The sequence below is a fragment of the Camellia sinensis genome, chromosome 2, assembly GCF_055761805.1.
Source record: "Camellia sinensis isolate YWXY chromosome 2, ASM5576180v1, whole genome shotgun sequence".
Lineage (NCBI taxonomy): Eukaryota > Viridiplantae > Streptophyta > Magnoliopsida > Ericales > Theaceae > Camellia > Camellia sinensis.
Genome location: NC_138962.1, coordinates 24124303 through 24144880, shown reverse-complemented (window position 1 = coordinate 24144880; position 20578 = coordinate 24124303). Strand labels below are relative to the sequence as shown.

At 36.8% G+C, this 20578-nt stretch overlaps 1 protein-coding gene across 1 annotated transcript; it reads left to right on the top strand.

Annotated features, from left to right (window-relative positions):
• Positions 1 to 2096: 2096 nt before the first annotated feature.
• On the top strand, positions 2097 to 17342 carry LOC114265634 (chaperone protein dnaJ 10). Its single transcript, XM_028206452.2, has 10 exons — positions 2097 to 2503; positions 9033 to 9133; positions 9452 to 9511; positions 9908 to 9990; positions 10130 to 10298; positions 10561 to 10690; positions 11379 to 11537; positions 11667 to 11839; positions 12091 to 12171; positions 16982 to 17342. The coding sequence occupies exons 2-10, from the start codon at positions 9047 to 9049 to the stop codon at positions 17069 to 17071; spliced, it is 1032 nt and encodes a 343-aa protein (XP_028062253.1). The 5' UTR covers positions 2097 to 2503; positions 9033 to 9046; the 3' UTR covers positions 17072 to 17342.
• The last annotated feature ends 3236 nt before the right edge of the window (positions 17343 to 20578 follow it).

The window sequence follows — 20578 nt, the reverse complement described above, 5'->3', positions numbered from 1 at the left end:
GTTGAATCCATGTCTGGATACATTTGTTGTTTTTTTTTGGTTTGTTTGTAGTTATTGATTGTTGTTGTGTTGATGTTGATACTGATGAAACAGATTGCAAATATATAGGCTCAATAGATAGTTAGGTTCAACAGATTCGTATGTTTGATTTCACACATAGAGAGAAAGTACATTTAGCAGATTAGATATAAAAATTGAACAAATAGGTAAACAAATTCAACAGCTAAAAAAGATGTTTGATGGCTCTGCAAAATTTGTGCAAATCAAAAATTGTACAGATGAAAATTTGTAAAGATAAAATTTGGATAGAAAATTTGTACATATAAAAATATTGAATAGATAAAAAATTAGATAGGTAACATTTGGAAAAATAGAAAATTTGCAAAGAAAAATTTGAATAGATAGAAAATTTACACAGAAAAATAAACAGATAGATAAAAAAATTTGAACAAATGGTCAACGAAAAGTCAAACAGATAAAAAAAGAGTTAATGAGTAAATTTGAAAACAAAATATATTTTTAGGACTTTTTACCAAATTATTTTACAAAGTGTAAATCTCTCTCCAACCAAAAAAAAAATAATAATAATATTACTATTGGATTTTCCCCCAATTTTTCCCTTAAAATTCATATACAGGAAAATGCTCAGCTCACCCCTATCAGATTCTGAACCAAAGTTCCAAGCCCAACATATGCCACACAATGGTCTCGTTTGATGTAGCTGTTAAAATAACTTATAGATTATAACTTAACAGATTATAGATTATGACTTTAATAAGAAGTTGTTAATCTGTTTGGTGTAGCTGTTGGATTATAGATTTAAGTTACTGAGTAGTGTTTGTTAAATAAACTGGGAAATAGTTTTTTCAATTAATTTTTATTTTTTATTATTTACTACTTGTCTACATTTCTCATAAACAACAATAATAATAATCTATAGTTCATTTGAGTCTTTTTCTATTTTTAAAAAAATAAAAAATAAAAAAATCTAAGAGTATAATCATATATTAACATGCCCACAGCAGAAGCTGATAATCAGAAGTAAGGGGTGAGCAGCTTCTCAGAATCAGCTTTTTTGAGTTAAAATAAGTTGTTAGAATCAGAAGCTGTTTGAAATAAGTTTAACCAAACAGTCTAAAATAACTTTTTTAAAGCTAAAAGCTATAAGTTAGCTTTAAAAAGCTGAAACAAATACCCCAAATGCCTTTTAATGTTAGTGGGTTCTGTAGCTGTGGCATTTGGGTGCAATTTGTACTTGGGTTGGACTGCTTGTTTTGCTTTTGAAGCTTAAGAAAAGTTTGGGCTCCTACAATCGCCTAGAACCCATCTTTATTGGGCCAAGATGGGTAAGCCCAATATTACCTACGAGCGTTATGTAATTTGTTCAACCCAATAATGAGCGCCGACTCGCCGTATCTTTCACTAGTGTAGGGTCTCTATGTAAATATCTTTTTAAATAACTTCCAGATACTGTGATTTTCTTAAAATATTAAATATTTTATGTGATTATGAAAATTATATTATATATATTTTTTAATTTTTAATTACATAATAAATAATTTTTTATTAATAAATAATTAAGTCAATTAATAATTTTTAATAATATGATAAATATGTTTTAATTAATAATTATTAGAAAGGTGCATGCACGTGTGTAACATATTATTATTCAAATATGAAAATAAACCTACAAATTTGATTTTGAAAATTTGAAATTGCTATGACAGTTAAACTGCCGTGAAGAATGTGTGTATAGATGTAGGAATTTTATTTATTATTATTATTCCATTTAGACCTTACTTAATACAATAGTATTAATGATAAATATGTTTTAATTAATAATTATAGTAATTTTATTATTATATAAAATAATAATTAAGATATTTAATTTTTATTTTATAATTTTTTCCAAAAGGGTTGGGTTTATTTTCATTTCGTTTAAGAACTTGAGAGGTTCATGAAATACTATAGATCCTATTTTAATAATTCGAATAAATTTTTTTATTGTATATATTATTCATAGCAAAAATTAAATTAATATAATAATTATAACATTTTTATTTTCGATAAACTGACACAAAAGCCCCTCCAGGGAAATATTGGGAAACCGAATAGATTTTGCCCTAAGATCACCGCGTAATTTTCCCTCATCCACGCGGCTAAGCTACGTGAACCGTGAAGTTTTGGAGCAATGAAGTTTCGGACCCACACGTGTCTAATTTCTGTAGCTCAACAATCCTACGTGTCTCGCGCATTATATATATATATATATTATTAATAATAATAGTTCATTTACATTTCTATTTCAAATTCGATTTTGGAATATCTGATTGATCTGGCTCTCTTCGCAATCCAGTGTCTTTCGATTTGCTCTGTGATTTTTGGGAATCTCTGATTCATCTGACTCTCTTCGCAATCCAGTGACTCTCTCTCTCTCTCTCTCTATCTATCTATAGCTCTCGTTCTCTCGCTTTCGTCAGCTTCAATCACCTCAATTTTCTAGGTATTTCATACAGATTTGGGTATATAACATTGTAAAATTGATGGGTTATTAGCTCTTCTTCTTGTTATTGTTCTGTAGTTGTTCAACTGTACAATTCTCATGATTGTCGTTTCTTTTTCACTATTTTAAGTAGCTGAAACGTTTGTAAGATTCTTGAATTTGTCTTCACATTGATTTCTTTATCTTTCATGTTCTGAAATTTGGCACCTATCTATCTCTATATATATGAAAATGGGTATTATGCATTTGTGTCTATATGTACAGATATGGGAACAGGTAGTTTAATTTTGAGTTTTCTTTTTAATCTATGAATTTATCTGATATGTTATGTTGCTTCATTGATCTTTCTTTTTCCCTTTTAAGTGATTGAGAACCTAATTCTGTTAGGTTCTGAAACCGGTTTGGCACACCAACAAGCAATCACACAAGAGATTTACGTGGTTCAGTAATATGCTACGTTCACGGACAGAGATTTTTCACTATAGAATTTCCCAGTGGGAGATTACAACTCACACCTCACAACCCTCTATAACTCACTCTCTTAAACACAGATTATGCACTCTGTGTTTGTTCCTCACACACCACTCTCTGCTCTACCCTCTCCTATCTCTCCCCTTTATATACACAGAGGAGTTGAAGAGAAAGGAAGAACAAGAGAGAGACAACATCATTTCGTTTTCTCCTTTTGGTGGAAGAAATTCAACACACACATCTGGATGAGCTGGCGTAGCACATGGCCAGCTTATTCTTCCTTTCAGTGCTCCACTTTCTCTCCCACATGCAGAAATGAGCTAGAAGTCAACAATTCTCCTCCTCCACGCTCATCTGCATGGCCAACTTTTTACTTGAAGTCCATCCCGGTCAAATTCTAGCAAACTTCCAATTTGTCTTTAGTGACAACCTTGGTCATCATGTCTGAAAGATTCTTGTTTGTGTGAATCTTCACCAGCTTCATTGCTTTTCTATCACTTCTCGTATCCAACGATACTGGACACCAATGTGCTTTGTACGAAAATGGTACATGGAATTCTTGCTCAGATCAATTGCACCCTGACTAGAACAATGTACCTTGTACTCTTCATGTTGTAGACCCAATTCTTGGAGAAACCCCTTCAACCATAACATTTCCTTTTTGGCATCTGCAACAGCAATGTACTCTGCCTCTGTTGTAGATAAAACAACATACTTTTGCAGTTTGGACTGCCATGAAACAGTTCCCCCTGCAAAAGTGAACAGAAATCCTGATATAGATTTTCTACCATCGAGATCACCTGCCATATCGGCATCTGTAAAAACCTCCAAAATTGGTTTACCTTTCCCAAAACATAGGCACATCTTTGAAGTTCCCTTCAAGTATCAAAGAATCCATTTGACCGCCTCCCAATGCTCCTTTCTTGGATTGGTGAGGAATCTGCTCACAACGCCAACTGCGTGAGCTATATCTGGCCAGTTACACATCATTGCATACATCAAACTTCCTACTGCGAAGGAATAGGGGATTGCCTCCATTTATTTCCTTTCAGAGCTGGTTGTGGGATATGAACGCTTTGTCACGTTGAAATGGTTGGTTAGTGGTGTGCTGACTGGCTTGGCATCCTTTATATTGAACTTTTCAATCACATGTTCAACATATTTCTCCTGTAACAACCATATCTTCTTGGCTTTCCAGTCACGAATAATCTTCATGCCCAAAATTTGCTTTACTGAGCCTAAAATTTTCATGTCAAAATACTACGACAAGTCCTTTTTCGGCTTGTTGATCATAGCAATATCCTATCTGATGATCAGCATATCATTGATATATAACAGTAGGATGATGAAGTTTCCATGTGAAAACCTTTGAAAGTATACACACTGGTTTGCTACTGTTCGTGGTACTCGTGATCAATCATGAATGAATTAAACTTTTTGTACCATTGTCTTGGCGCTTGCTTCAGGCCATGGAGACTCTTCTTCAATTTGTAGATTAGGTTCTCTTTTCCTTTAACTTCAAAACCTTTTGATTGCTCCATGTAGATCTCTTCCTCTAAATCACCATAGAGAAAGGCAATTTTGACATCCATCTGTTCTAGCTCCAGATTTAAGCGAGCTGCTAATCCCAAAGCTACTCGAATAGAAGTCATCTTCACAATTGGGGAGAAGATCTCATCAAAATCAATTATCTTTTTTTGCTCAAAACCTTTGACCACCAAGCGAGCTTTATGCTGAAGCAGTTTTCCACTGCCATCTTTCTTTAATTTGTACATCTATTTATTCTTCAAAGCTGTCCTGCTTCTTAGAAGTGGAACAAACTCATAAGTGTGGTTCTGCTGCAAAGAACTCATCTCCTCCTTCATGGCTTGCATCTAGTAGTCTTTCTCTGCATAACTCTTTACTTTTGAAAACTCTCTGGCTCCTCCTCATCAGTAATCAGAATATACTGAGAAGTAGGATATTTGGTTGATGGCATGGCAGCTCTTTCTGATCTCTGCAACTGAGGTCCTGTTGCTTTCGGTGGAGGGGGTTGCTCCCCCTGCTCAACACCCTCTTCATTTGGGTTTTCATCTCTTTCCCTCCTAATCCTCATCTTTTGGTGTAAGATCCTACAACTCTAGCACTTCTGGTTGCACCCCATCAGATCTAGCATGTTGTGATGGTTCGGGAGATGGAAACAAGTCCGGAGTGATGACAACTCTAGACTTTGCAGACTTTTTAAAATCTGCTATAGTTTGGTCTTCATTGAACACAACATCTCTGCTCCTGAATATTTTCTTGTTCATTGGGTCTCACAACTTGTACCCAAACGCTGCATCTTAATAGCCCACAAATATACATGGAGTGGACTTGTCATAAAGCTCCTATCTATTTTCCTTTGAGATGTGTGCAAATGCCTTACACCCGAAAATTTTCAAGTGAGAATATGATACCTTTCTTCTAGACCAGACTTTCTCAGGTATCTCGAAGTTCAATGGGATTGAAGGTGACCTGTTGATGAGATAACAGGCTGTACGGGCGACTTCAGCCCATAATGACTTTGGCAACTTTGCCATTTTGAGTATGCATTTAACTTTTTTTACAATAGTGCGGTTCATCCTCTTTGCCACACCATTGTGTTGTGGGGTGTCAGGAACTGTTGTCTCGTGCTGGATAGCTTTACTGGCACAGTATGCTTCAAAAATATTGGAAGCATACTCGCCACCATTGTTTGTGCAAAGACACTTCAATTTCTTCCCGGTCTCTCTTTCCACCATAGCATGGAACTCTTGAAAGTATTAGAATACCTCATCCTTTGTCTTCAAGAAATACACCCATAACTTCCTTGATGCATCATCAATGAAAGTCAGAAAATACTTGCGGCCGCGAAGTGACTCCACTTCTATGGGGCCACAAACATCTGAGTAGACAATGCTGAGCACTTCTGATTTCCTCTTGCTCGTTGAACTGAAGGCTACTCAATGTTGCTTACCATATAGGCAATGATCACACGGTTTATGGGCATTACCCTTAGACAAGGGTATCTTGGATTACTTCGCCAACAGATGCAATCCCTTCTCACTCATGTGAGCTAGATTTTTGTGCCATAAATCTGGTGACTCCTTGTCTTCTACTACATTAAGACTCTTTGGACAGATCTTCGTTTGAGTCTTGTACAGTATGGAAGACACTTCTCCTCTGGTAATTGTCAAAGCTCCTCCTGTTAGCGTCCAATGGCCATTACTGAACGTACTTGTATAGCCCTGTCAGTCCAGGGCACTTCCAGAGATAAGATTGAGGTGTAAATTTGAAACATGCCTCATATCTTTGAGAACCAGCTTGTATCTAACATTAGTTCGAATGCTAATGTCTCCAATACCCATAATCTTCGAATAGCTAGAATTTCCCATTCGAATATTGCCAAAATCTCTAGCGTTGTACGAGCTGAAGAGTTCTCTGTGGGAAGTAGCGTGATAGGATGCAACTGTGTGTATCACCCACTTTGTGTAGCTGTGGTCAGCCACGTGAAGGCAATCATCCTCTTCATTAACTGCAAGAAGTATTTCATCAGTTGTTGTGGCTGTCGTGTTCTCATCTCCCTTTGATTTATTGCTTTGGCCTTTATCTTTCCAGCTTGGGCAGTTCCTCTTTATGTGATCCTCCTGACCACAGTGAAAGCAAGTGAAGCTGGAGTTTCCTTGACCTTTGCTTTTGTTGTCGCTGGATTTACTACTATTGTTCCATTTGCCTCTGCTCTTGCTTCTGCCTCTGTTGTTTCCTCTACCTTTGTCTCTGTCTCTGCCTCTGCCTTATGTGACAAGAGCATGGATCTGATTACCTTCCATGTCTTTTTTTCTTGTCTTTTCATTGTATAGGGCTTCTGTGACCGTGACCATGCTCATGCTTAGCTTCCTTTCTGGTGCAGAGTTGTTGAGAGAAACCACCAATGTCTCCCAGTTGTCTGGTAAGAAGCTAAGCAATAGTGCGGCTTGCATTTCATCATCCAAGTGCATCTTAACGGTTGCAAGCTGATTCACCAAACTTTTGAATTCACTGGTGTGTTCGGCGACATACACACCATTTTTCAACTTTAGATTTACAAGCATTCTCATTATCAAGACTTTGTTTCGAGAGGTCTTTGACTGGTACATGTCTTCTAACATTGTCCAAAGGACATAGGCATCTGTCTCCTGGGCGACATGGTAGAACACACTATGGTCTATCCATTGTTTGATCTGACCGACAGTCTTTCAGTTGATCTTTATCCAGTCTACATCCTTTTCTACTTCTGATTTATTCCCTCTTAGAGTAATAGGGTCAACAGGTCTCTACAGTATAGGATGTCTTCCATCTGCGGCTTCCAGATTGCATAATTGGAAGCATTCAACCTGATCATGGACCCTGGAGTTGATGTGGATTCCTCCATCATCTTTTTTCTTTTTACAGAAACTCTGAATCAAAAATTTGACCGTGCGAATGTGTCTAGAATACTCCAAATAGTTGGAAACAACTATTGGATCGCCAAAATCGGACTTCAAATTGCTCAGATCTAGCGAAAGATCAATACCTGTAACTTAGCCGCGTAGCAATAGATAACTCCTCTGCCTTCTGGGTCAGGTCGGATCATGGTCGGGTTTGGTCAACCCAGTTGACCTATGTTGCTGACGTGGCAGTTGCTTGGCACTGACACATAGCGTTGACTTGGTGACATATGGCAGACAGCTGGCTGCTGATGTGGCGGAGACACGTGGTAGCAAGTTACTAGCGGTGGTGCAGCTCGACTCGGCGCGGCTGACGTCAGCCTGACATCACTCGCACACATAGTTGACACGCTTTTTTCCTCCAGCCAGCACGTGAAGCGCATGGTTGCAACTGGGCTTCACTCGCCGATTTTAGGTGGCGTGTGTGGTGGATTCTGGTGCTCTGGTTTGCAGTTGTGGACTCCTCTTGTCAAGGCGATCCTCCTGGTGTGCTCAAAACTTGATTTCGACAACTTCGAAATTTGACAGGTTCTGAAAAAAAGGCACACGTCCACGGAGAGAGATTTCTCACTATAGAATTTTCCGGGGGGAGATTACGACTCACAGCTCACAACCCTCTATAGAACTCACTCTCTTACACAAATTATACACTCTATGTTTGTGCTCACACACCACTCTCTGCTCTACCCTCTCATATCCCTCCCCTTTATATACACAGAGGGGTTGAAGAGAGAGAGAAAGAGAGAGAGAGAGACAACATCATTTCATTTCTCCTTTCAGTGGAAGAAATTCAACACACACATAGGGAGGAGCTGGCCTGGCACATGGCCATCTCATTCTTCCTTTCAGTGCTCCACTTTCTCTCCCACATGCAAAAATGAGCTGGAAGGCAACAAATTCCTTTTAAAAGGATTTGGTAGTGTATGCGGTGGATACAAATACGATGCGTTTGCAATTTTATATTTAAAATTTCGGTTGGGTGATTCGATGAATGAGAAAAAATAGTTTAGCTGTTATTAGATGTGAAGGGCATTTAAAAAATAAAAAATAAAAAAACCCTTGACAGTATTCACAACAAATGGGGTACATGCTTTTATATAATACAATAGATATGGTATTAGAATTGTTTTGAGGCATCCAACCCAAAATCAATAACCATGCTTGGGCGGCTTAGGGGGGTAGGAGAGAAATGGACCCAGGCGCAGACTTGGTTCACTAGAGATCACCCTAAACCTAAACCATCTCCAATATCATTTTAGAATTATTGGAGACATTCAATTCAAATTCAAAATCAATTGGCATTGAGTGGATGATTTCTAAATTATGTAGACCAAGCTGCTTGGTTGGTTTAGGGAGAAAATATGGGACTAGTGTCTGACACTTCCTACATTTGCGGTCCAATCGCATTTGGAGGTGACAAAGATGAGAGACGAGAGAAATCTACATATATATTAACATATGAATTGATGGTTTGATTTTGTGATGTGATTTTCTTCCTTTATTCTATGAATTGTCTGATATGTTACATCATTATTCTCTCTCTCTCTCTCTTTTCATTTAAGTGATTGAGGGTTTAATTTTGTTTCACACTCTAGTTGCCTGTAAAGCTATGGTGAAGGAGACTGAGTATTACGACATATTAGGAGTCACTGTGAACGCAACTCCAGCTGAGATTAAGAAGGCTTACTACCTCAAGGTAAGCCCTGTACCTCATTATCTAGAATGGTTGGTTGGATATGAATTTGTTTTCATAAATTTTGAGACGACCCTTGCTATGTTTGGATGGTTGAGTTCAATTGTGATTGCTAGCTAAGACGGGTTCAATTCAGAAAGATATTTGAACAAGATTTTAGAATTCAATTTTTGTAATTTGAAGTGTATTGAACCTTCAAGTATTTCTTTTGTTTCCTTGTGAGGATATTTTTTGTTGTTGATTTTAATAATTTGAGAATAATATTAATGACATTCACTACTACATTTCATGCATGACATAATTTCGTGTCTCCTGTTTTAGGCAAGGTCAGTTCATCCAGATAAAAATCCTGGTGATCCAAAAGCTGCCCACAATTTTCAGGTAATGCATCTGGGCTTGATTTTCTTCAGCATTTTTAATTTCTTTTTCTTATGTGATAATGAATTTGATAATTAAGATATTATAATGTATAATTCTTTACTTCTTACCATAGTATCAATTAATTTGTCTATTTAAATCTGGAATCCTGAAAATTATTTGGCTTGCTCACATCTCTAGTTTAAAATAAGTATTGATTTAATTTCCTGCTGGTTGTTAATCATATGCATTGCAACTAAACTTCCTAACCTTTAAGTTACTTTATGTTTATCTAGCTTTACAGCGGGGTACCATGAAAGTAAATAAATAAAATGGAAGGAGAAAAAGAAAAATCTTCTCTAGTAGCAAACTTGTACCTTATTTGCAATTATTTTTTTGGTTATGCTTTCATGTATTCAGGTCCTTGGGGAGGCTTATCAAGTTCTAGGTGATCCCGGGAAGCGTGAAGCATATGACAAATATGGAAAGGATGGAATACCACAGTAAGTATTTATGACAGACAAAAGATATAGAGCTTCGCAGGGCTTGTGGATAGACATAGAAAAAACGGCGTTCTTTTGATCATTTGCTTTTGTATTGTGCAAGAATAGCTTATTTTACTGTTTTATTTCCATGTTTTAGGGACTCAATGGTGGATCCTTCGGCTGTATTTGGAATGCTTTTTGGGAGTGAATTCTTTGAGGATTATGTTGGGCAACTTGCACTAGCTTCCATGGCAACTGTTGAGATTGAGGAAGACTCGCAGGTTCCTCCTGAAGTCCGGAAGCAAAAAGTTCAGGAGAAGTTGAAGGTATATTTCTGTTGTGCTACATTTGGTTCATTGGAATAAGTTGGAATGGAATGATAATTTTTTAAATTTGGTTCAATAATTTTTTTTGAAAAATGTGTTACAAATGGAGTCGTCATTCATCAGGGAATGGTCATTCTATAAGAAGACTAAGAAATGATCATTCCATTCCAATCCACCTTCATTCTGGTGAACCAAACACTACCTAATCTATAAATTAATCAATACACTTGTGTTAAAACCTCTGTCTGCTTTCAATGTACAGGCATTGCAGAAGGAAAGGGAAGAAAAGCTAATTACATTTCTGAAAAATCGACTTGAACCATTTGTTGAAGGTCAAACCAAGGAGTTCGTGGATTGGGCAAAATCAGAAGCTCATCAGCTTTCACAAGCTGGTAAGCTGTTCCTCTTTTCCCTTGTATATCTCATCCTATTGCAACTTGAGAACATTGGAGACTTCCAGTTGGTACTTTCTGCAAACTAATTTTTGTTCTTAAATTTGTTTAGTCCTGTTCTTTTATTGCTTCAGAGACTTCATGACCTTTGAATGTTTTTCTTTTTCATTATTGGAAGAAAGATGTTTGAACTAATTTAAGATAGGAGTTCCCCTTTAATTGACAATTTTCTACATCTAGGTAACTTCTTAAATTTGCTACAAGCATTTGTACATGTCCAAGCAATGGTTGGGAAATTCTTAACAGAGTCTGTATATGACGTTATAATATTTGGGTCAATGTTTTATATTTGTACATGTCCAAGCAATGGTCGTGAAATTCTTAACAGAGTCTGTATATGACGTTATAATATTTGGGTCAATGTTTTAAAATTAAAACTAGTTGAATAACCTGGCCCACTGGTGGTGAGTAACCAACATATTCTTCAACCTAATTCTAATTTTAGTGACTTTAATTTTAATATACGGGTGTATTCCTTGTCATTGCATCTGCAAAGATATATCAAATAAATGAAAAAATTCCAGAAATAACAAAGTCATTGCTTTAATGAAAGGAAGGGGGGGGATGTTATTTTGAATGCCATGTTACTTTTTCACTTCCTATTAACTTGTATTTGATATAAATTCAGCATTTGGTGAAGCTATGCTACATACTATTGGTTACATTTACACAAGGCAAGCTTCAAGAGAACTTGGGAAGGACAAACGGTATATGAAGGTGCCATTTTTAGCAGAATGGGTCCGAGACAAAGGACACCAGATAAAATCGCAAGTTATGGCAGCTTCAGGTAACAATATTTTTGCCACAAAAAAAAAAAAAAGAAAAAAAAAAAAAAGAAAAAAAGAAAGAAAAAAAAGAAGTTTCATTATTGTTCTTCATATCAACCCAACTATATTAAATGTTTCGCTATGCATAGGTGCTGTGTCTTTAATTCAAATACAGGAGGAGCTGAAGAAGGTGAACCAAGGAGAAAACAAAGAAGAAAACTTAATGAAAGCCATGGAAGATAAGAAAGACATAATGCTTAATTCGCTTTGGCAAATCAATGTGGTTGATATTGAGTCGACTTTATCACGTGTGTGTCAAGCAGTAAGTTCCAACTTTGAATTTACGTTGTGCTTAAGCCAAAGAAGTAGTGAGTTATGCAGATTTTTATGACAGCATATAATTATATTTGGAGATTCATACCATCTCTTGATGATCAGTTAATGCAGTTATCTGCCATTTAATTTAAATTCCGTCTGCAAAGAATATATTCCTTCAAAAAGTTAAACATGAAAAATAAGAATGAGTAATATTTATGTTTCGTGGAAGTGATGTTGATTTCTCTTCCATTTCAGGTGCTTAAAGACCCTAGTGTTTCAAAGGATGTTCTCAAGCTACGGGCCAAAGGGATGAAAAAGCTTGGGACCATTTTCCAAGTAAGTGCTGGTTTGCTTGGCCTCTTTTCATACAATTAGCAGTGCAATTGGAACAGTCTTGCATTAAAACTTCATCATGTCTTTAAACGACACACTGCCTTGCGTCGGTTTCATTTTCAAAACTGTTTTCTGTTCTCTAAAATAGAAAAATGTAAACTGATACAAAAAGCTTGATTAGGAAATTTGTAGGAAAACTTAATTAAAGCTACTGATACAGTTTCCTACTACTATTTTTAGGAAAATTTTCTGTGACAGCTCATCTTTAGGAAGAAGTTTTAATTTTAATTTTTTTTTTCAAAATTTGAAAACTTGTTTTCCATAATAAAAAAAAGGAAAAAGAATAAGAAAAAGAAAAAGAAAGCGGTAGGCAAGAAAGTTAGCATTTGGTTTACTTTTCAAAACTCAACTCTGTTTTTAAATCATGATTTGAATGAAACATGTTAACCAAACATAATTTTAAAATACAACTCAAAATTACTTTCAAAACTCCTCTCTTCTCTCTTCTCTTTTTTATTTTTTTTATTTTGTATATTATTATTCAATCAATCAATCACTCTTTCTCTCTCATCTCTCCTCTCTCTTCTCACATTCTATATATCAATCAATCAAAAAAAAAAAAAAAAAAAAAAAAATTACAAATCATTCCAAAACTATTTTCAAATCTTATAACCAAACAAATTTTCTCTTTCCAAATCATGATTCAAAAACTCAAACTCAAAACTCAAAACACAACTCCACACTCAAATCATAATTTTAAAACTAAACCAAACGGACCTTGTTTTCAAAGTTCCATTTATTTTTATTTCCAAAAACACAAAATATGAAACCAAACAGTTCAAACTCTTGGACACTTTTCTATGAACATGAAGTTGAATTTTAGAGTACAATTTTGGAAGAGAAGGTGAAGAAGATGAAAAGGAATGCCCACGGGGCAATCAATTTAAAGAAACAAAAATATGTACTGTAAGAATTTATGTATTATTGATTGATGAGTTTATGATTGATGTATTACAAGATTGATTAATTACAATTCCTATACAATCTATATATAGAAGAAAATGTGGTAGTAGGTGTAGTGGAGGTGATAGTGGGTTAGGTGAAGTGGAGTGTGTGGTGAAGTGGAGGTAGGTGAAGTGGAGTGTGTAGTGGAGTAGGTGAAGGTAAAGATGGGAAATTCTAACAGCCCCCCGCAAACTCAAGGAGGAGAGAAACTAACCAACTTGAGTTTGGAGAGAGTAACAAAACAAGAAAATACATAAAAATAAAAAAGGATAGGAGACACTGTATGGTCGTGTCAGACCGTTGGTGAAGACACTGTATGGGGTGTCATAACGTTGTAGAGGACACTGTATGGTGGTGTCAGACCGATGTAGAAGACAGTTTATGGGGTCATGTCGGACCGTTGTAGAAGACAGTTTATGGGGTCATGTCGGACCGTTGTAGAAGACAATATTGTGACAGTTTACGGAGTCTTGCTGGACCCTTGTAGAAACTAACCGGAATCAATGTCGGGACAGTTTACAGAGTCTTGTCGGACCCTTGTAGAAACTAACCGGAATCTATGTCGGGACAGTTTACAGAGTCTTGTCGGACCCATAAAGGAGCTAACCGGAATCAATGTCGGGACAGTTTACAGAGTCTTGTCGGACCCATAAAGGAGCTAACCGGAATCAATGTCGGGACAGTTTACAGAGTCTTGTCGGACCCTTGTAGAAACTAACCGGAATCAATGTCGGGACAGTTTACAGAGTCTTGTCGGACCCTTGTAGAAACTAACCGGAATCTATGTCGGGACAGTTTACAGAGTCTTGTCGGACCCTTTAAAAAATCGCACCCTCAAAAGGTGCGCCCAATTTTTCAAAAGGCGTGCCATCAAAAGGCGTGCCCAATCCATAAAAAGGCGTGCCATCAAAAGGTGTGTCGGACATGATGGCGAGGCACGTGAGTGTCTTGGTTGGCGTGCCCGTTTGTCGTCTGGCGTCAAGTGGCGCGCGATACGCATGGCTGCCTCGGCTATAAGACGGAGGCTGAGGCTGAGGCAAAAAACTTGCGAGAGATATTCTGAGAGAGAGTGCTGAGAGAGATAGTCTGTAACACTCTGTTGGCTGAGAGAGATTTCTGAGAGAGATACTCTGTAATACTCTGTGGCCCAAAAAATGGCTTCATCTTCCCGGAGGCTGCTCACTCTCTTTCCCGACCTCAACGAGTCAACAAGAGAGACAACTGGTGCGGTGGCACTGGAACCTCAACCAAGTGCCCCGGAGTTTACGCCGTTGAACTTTCCGATGCGGTCGGTGGAGCAAAAAATGGCGGTGCTGTCAGATGTGGAGGCCAATCAGTATACTCTGAAGGCATGTGTGGAAAGCATGACGGCGGTCACAAATTTGTCGAACCGGCTGCAGAGTAGGACAAATGAGGTGCAGCATGTAAACTCCCAGCTGGCTCTGCTCCAACGCATGTATAAGGATGCGCGAGCAGAGATAAGCGTGCTAAGGGCAGAAAACAAGGAGCTGAAGCGGAAGGCCACCGTGATGTTCCGATTTGGAGGGCCGCCATATGCGGCAGTGGAGGAGTATGGGGGAGTGATCATGCCTAGTGGAGTGGGAAACACGGAGGCAACACCGGCAAGGACTGCCCAGGACGGAGGCAAAAAGAAGAGACCTGCAGTAGAGTAGAGGAGAAAAATTCCGCCTGTGGATGAGGTTGTTTTTTTTTTTTTTTTTTTTTATGTAAAATGGTGATCGGAGTTGATCCTGATATGAATAAAATGAGTGTATTGGGCAAGTTCGTCGTCTGCCAAGTTTTTTTTTTTTTTTTTTTTTTTAATAATAATAATAAGAAATAATAATAATAAGAGGGGACAAGCCCACATGGGTGGAACCAGCAGAGGGGTGTGATGGTAGGATTGAGTATTTTAATATATATATATATATAATAAAAGAAAAGAAAAGATGGGTATAAAGAAAGTGGGGGATAGGGGCGGGAGATGTGTGATGAAGTGGGTGGATTAAAAAACAGACCAGAGAGAGAGGGAGTGGGTTGGAAAACTATATGGTGGTTGGGAGCAAAACCGTGGGCTTGAGTGTGGAAAAATGAGAGAGAGAAATATTAAAAAAAAAATGTGGTGGGTACGTGGGTAGTGGGAAAAGGGGCTCACCAACTAAATTTTTAATAATAAAAGAAAAAGAAGCGTTTGTATGTTCTGAGGAGCTTGATGATGGTTTTGAGTTCAGACTTGTCAACAGTGCTACCTCCTTCAACCCATTGATCCAGAATCCAGACAAGTCAACACCACAAAACCACAGACCCGTCGAAAGGTCAGACCCTCTCTCTTCGCCGCAGATCTAGAAGAACTTTCTCCAAACTCAACGTGATCGGCAACAATGGCTCCGAGCACGATCCGCAAAGCGATCGAAGCTGTGAAGGATCAAACAAGCATCGGAATCGCGAAAGTAGCAGGCAACTTGGCTCCGGATCTGGAAGTGGCGATCGTGATTCATCGCCTTCTCTCCGATGGCGAGCCTGTGTTTCAGCAAGAGATCACGTACGCGACTCGTAGAGGGACTCGGTTGTTGAACATGTCGGATTTTCGAGACGAAGCGCACTCGAATTCGTGGGACCATTCGGCTTTTGTGAGGAGTTATGCTCTGTATTTGGACCAGAAATTGGAGTTGATTTTGTATGAGAGGAAGCAAAGGGGTGGTGCTTCTGGTTCTGGTTCTGGTGGTTCTGAGATTGAGAGGTATGGATCGAGGGAGATCGAGTGTCGTCCAGTAGAGCCGAGGAAGAGTACGGGTTGGGTGACGAATCAGTTTGTTGAGGAAGGAGAGAGAGAATTAGAAATTTTGGGTTTGTCCGGCGGACGGCCAAGGCGAGGCTGCCGTCCACCGGTGAAGCGGAATCACTAAATTCTCAACCTTGCTCTGATACCATGTAAGAATTTATGTATTATTGATTGATGAGTTTATGATTGATGTATTACAAGATTGATTAATTACAATTCCTATACAATCTATATATAGAAGAAAATGTGGTAGTAGGTGTAGTGGAGGTGATAGTGGGTTAGGTGAAGTGGAGTGTGTGGTGAAGTGGAGGTAGGTGAAGTGGAGTGTGTAGTGGAGTAGGTGAAGGTAAAGATGGGAAATTCTAACATGTACTACAGACAACAGAAGGCAAAGTTGGAAGTAAATTTTCTATGGAAAAAGATGTCCCAATTCTCAGTATGGTATGTCTTAAGTACCTTTAATTTGTAAGATTGTTAATATTTCAGGAGGCAAAATAAGTTCCAGTTTCTCTGAACAGACCGAAAATTATGTCCTGTTTTGGATGTCCTTGGATAGTCAATAAGAGCTGTGAGCTCTCTGGTTTTGTTATTTACTACTTGATCGAGGTTTAGAGGTTTAAAACTTTGCTTGTCTTGGGTTTTGAAAGGTTAACTATTGCTTGACAAGTGACATGGTTGTATGAGATTTAAACAACTCTACCCCTATCATACCACATTTTAAAGACTCTGGTGTACACCAAGTTCCCGATCCCATTCCACGTACTGAAACAATTCACATTCCAAGAAAAATTGGTTTAACTTCCCCTTCAATAATGAAAGGCACTAAGTTTCTAACAACTAAAAACGAGAGATCAAATTTGCACAAGTGAATGATTTTAAATTACTTGAACAGTTCAAATGTTGTTCCATCTTGTAGATATGATCTTGTGAACAGAAGATAACTCTTAATTATAATGGGATCAAGTTTGCATCAGTATGATTCTGTTGTTAGTTTATATTGAATAAAAGTTCTTGATTGCTTCTCAGGGTATCAAGTCCATTTATAAAAGAGAGAACAGTTTACGCCATGAAACTGCCAACATGGTAGATGCTGATACGTCGTCCAAGAAATGCTGATCTAATACCTCCTTCAAGTTCCTTGCTGTATGCTGTGTGTGTATTAGTAGTTGTTTGTCTCGCTTTAATTGCTTCATGCTCTCGCTTTAATTGCTTCATGCTCATTTCTTGAACTTGGAACAATGCATGAACTATTGATTGATTGTGTATTTTGTCGTGTTTGCCCCTTTAACGTGGTTCATCCTCAACCAAGTGGTTCACAACTTGTGTAGGCTTGTAATACTACTAAATTGTTCGATCAAGTATTGACTGGGAAACCTATCTTTGTTCATTTCGGTCTTTAATGTTTCATTTCAAGCTTGAGTTTAGATGTCTTGTAGAGAGCTGCAGGACATCAAGTTTGAGCACCTGAACTTATGGTAGGGGTAGGAATGTAATTGGCTTGTCAGAATTCCGTACTCCAGGAACAGGGAGGACTACTCTGCACCAGTTCAGGTGACCATGGTACCAATGAATTGCGGAGATGTGTTTCTTTAGTTTAGTGTGTAGATTTTTAGGTGTCGTTAGCATTGTTGGATATCAACCTTACATCTAAGCTTTATTGAGTTATACAACATTTTATGTATCTCTCATAATCTGTTTCATTCTTTCTTGACCACAAGATATCATAATCCATTGCATTCTTTATGGTTATATATGTTACACAATCTTGGATAAAATTTAACACCAAAAACGTTAGCTGTTAAGGCGAGAGTGTCTTATACTTACATACTTTACATTACTATTGCACTTAAATGATGTTGGATTTTGCTTCACAATAAACCACTCAGTGCTTAGATGATTCATAGAAAAGATGTCATTTATATTCACTACAAAAATTGGGAATGAATTTAGCACACTGTAACCCATTGAAACAACCCCAATCATCAAAGCATAGGCATGAACTATTGGTTTCTTAGGTATCAAAGCTTAAAAATACTGCAAATGAGTGAGTCAATTCCCTAACATCCTAACAAAGTGCAGAGAACTGGTTAGCCCAGTTGGTTCTTTTTTTTTTTCAATATAAAAAGGGGTAGAAGGGGCCAATCAATCAATGTGTGGTAACTCTATCTGGGTGTGATCGAAGGAGTCTGTAATTATTGGAAGCTGAACAATAGGAGTCCGTAATTGTTGGAAAGTCAGACAATAGTTCAACACTATACACGGATCCAAACACTTTTTTAAGACAGACTTGAGTCATAGTTTGATTTTAGTACTGAGACTCCAACATGTCTTTTTAGCCATTAAAGATGGCAGTAACTAGTCAAAACTTGAAGTTTCATATAATTTTGAGCACATGCCTCATGATTCCTATTAGGGTTGCTTGCCTTGCTTATCTATCTATTCTAAGAATTGGTAAAACATCACAAATATTGACCATGCTCAAAGTTCAATTTTAACCAACTGTAAATGAGTAGATGAAATAATGGTGGAACATACCGTGGAGAAAAAGATTGACCTTAAATTAGGAGACATGTCCCAAGTCACCACCACTTCATTAGAAAAAGAGAAACATACGAATATTTTAATTTAGACTTTCATAGTGGCTTCTCTTTAATCTCCACCAGTGTCCTATCAGTTGGTGTTTTGGTGGGTTGTCCTTGTCTTTATGGATAATTGAAAGCACTACTCTTCCATAAAATCTATTTTATGCCCATCTAATTGATGATCTAGTAATAAGCACATTGAAGGACAGACTAAACCCTAGTCACCAAGCATTGTTTCCATATAGTCTCCACTAAAGCCCTTTTGAGTTTAAATTCAAGTTGAAAGAGCTAAAATTCCAATTCTAGCCTCTGCAAAAAATTGATTGCACCTCTCAAGTGTATATATATACTTATGTGACAATATGCAGGGAAATTCTATTTTCACATACCAAATATTTTCTGTGCATATCATTTCTCAAGGCATACACGTAATGAATTTAAAATCTTATCTTCTACTCAATACACAACTTATCATACCAAAAATACCCTCATCTCCTTCCTTCTTCAAACCCTAATCCTAACCCCAGCTCACCATTTTTCATTCACCGCCGACCAATCAACACTGGAAAATTATGCCATCATTGTCATTCTCATCCCTTTACCATCACTAGTTGCCATTACCAGCCCATTCCATCCCATCCCATCCCATAACATTCTCTATTCACAGTTTTAAAAAAATTCTATAATTTTCCAAACATAAACTGATGTTTTGTGAGTGTGTGCATTAGAGAAAGAGAGAGGGGGGGGTTAAATACTTGTGATATTGTTGGTCAACTTAGACGCATGTCTGAGTCTCTAAATTTGTGATCAAGTTTGCCAGATTCAATGAATTTCAAGTCCTTCAAGAGGATCACATAATGTTTTAGAATTGCATCCACTTGCACCATTCCCAAAACTGTCCATTATATTTATCCCTCACTTACTCACAACTCAAAACATCTAAACCAGATTCTTGACTTTCCAAGAAATTATGAAATAGACCCAAAATTCATTAATCATTCACCTTCTAGCTAGTATTCATCGAAACAAAAAACAAAATAATCAACAGGGTACAAAATCTTGCAACCCAACATGTGGTGACAGTGGCGGTGGAGAAAGTTCACCGGAGGTGGAGGCTAATGACCACAGACGGCACAATTGTGTTTTAGTTTGAGAATTAGGGTTTAGGTTGAAAACATGAGGATATTTTAGTATTTTTATTTTAGAATAAAAATGTAATATAAGAAAAATTCATTAAGTGTGTGGATTGAGGAGATTTGGTGTGTGAAAATAGAATTTTCCCAATATGCATTATTGCTCAAATTCTCAAAATGACTGAAGGACCCCTAATTGTCGTGTGGGTGGGTGTTATTATTATTGTTATTATTTAAGTGAAGTTATAAATGAACAGATTTTTCAATAGATTTTATTACTACTAGATACAAAAAAAAAAAAAGAAAAAAAGAAAAAAGAAAAAAGAAAAAAGGAATTTATATTAATAAATACATGTGGGACTCATGCCTTTATGTTTAGCGTTTAGAAAATTCAGTAAAAAATCCTTGTATGTAACAATCCAAAAGCGACACCACAATATCTGGCTTGTTGGGGGTGCATATTATTTTTCAGAAACAAAAATAATAATTAATGTATTTGGTTTCAGTTTTTTGAATTCAGTTTTTATTTTTTGTGTTTTTTTTGTTTTTAGTAAATATTTTTTAAATTTTAAGTAATTTTTTTACTTTTTTAAATGCACTTTACTTAGATGTATCTAAATAGTAAAATATTTATGAAAAAATATTTTAAAAAATTAATAAATACACAAAAATATGAAAATGTATTAAATTTTCTTATTTTTTGGTATTTAGTGTATTTTTTAAAGATTTTTTTCACAAATATTATACTTTTTAAGTGTGTCTATGTTAAGTGTGTCTAAAAATTAAAAAAAATTACTTAAAATATTAAAAAAATTAATTAAAAACATTAAAATATGAAAAATAAAAAAGTAAAATTTTTTGAAAATTGGAACCAAACAAGCTGAATAAGTACGGAATGCTTGCTTGAC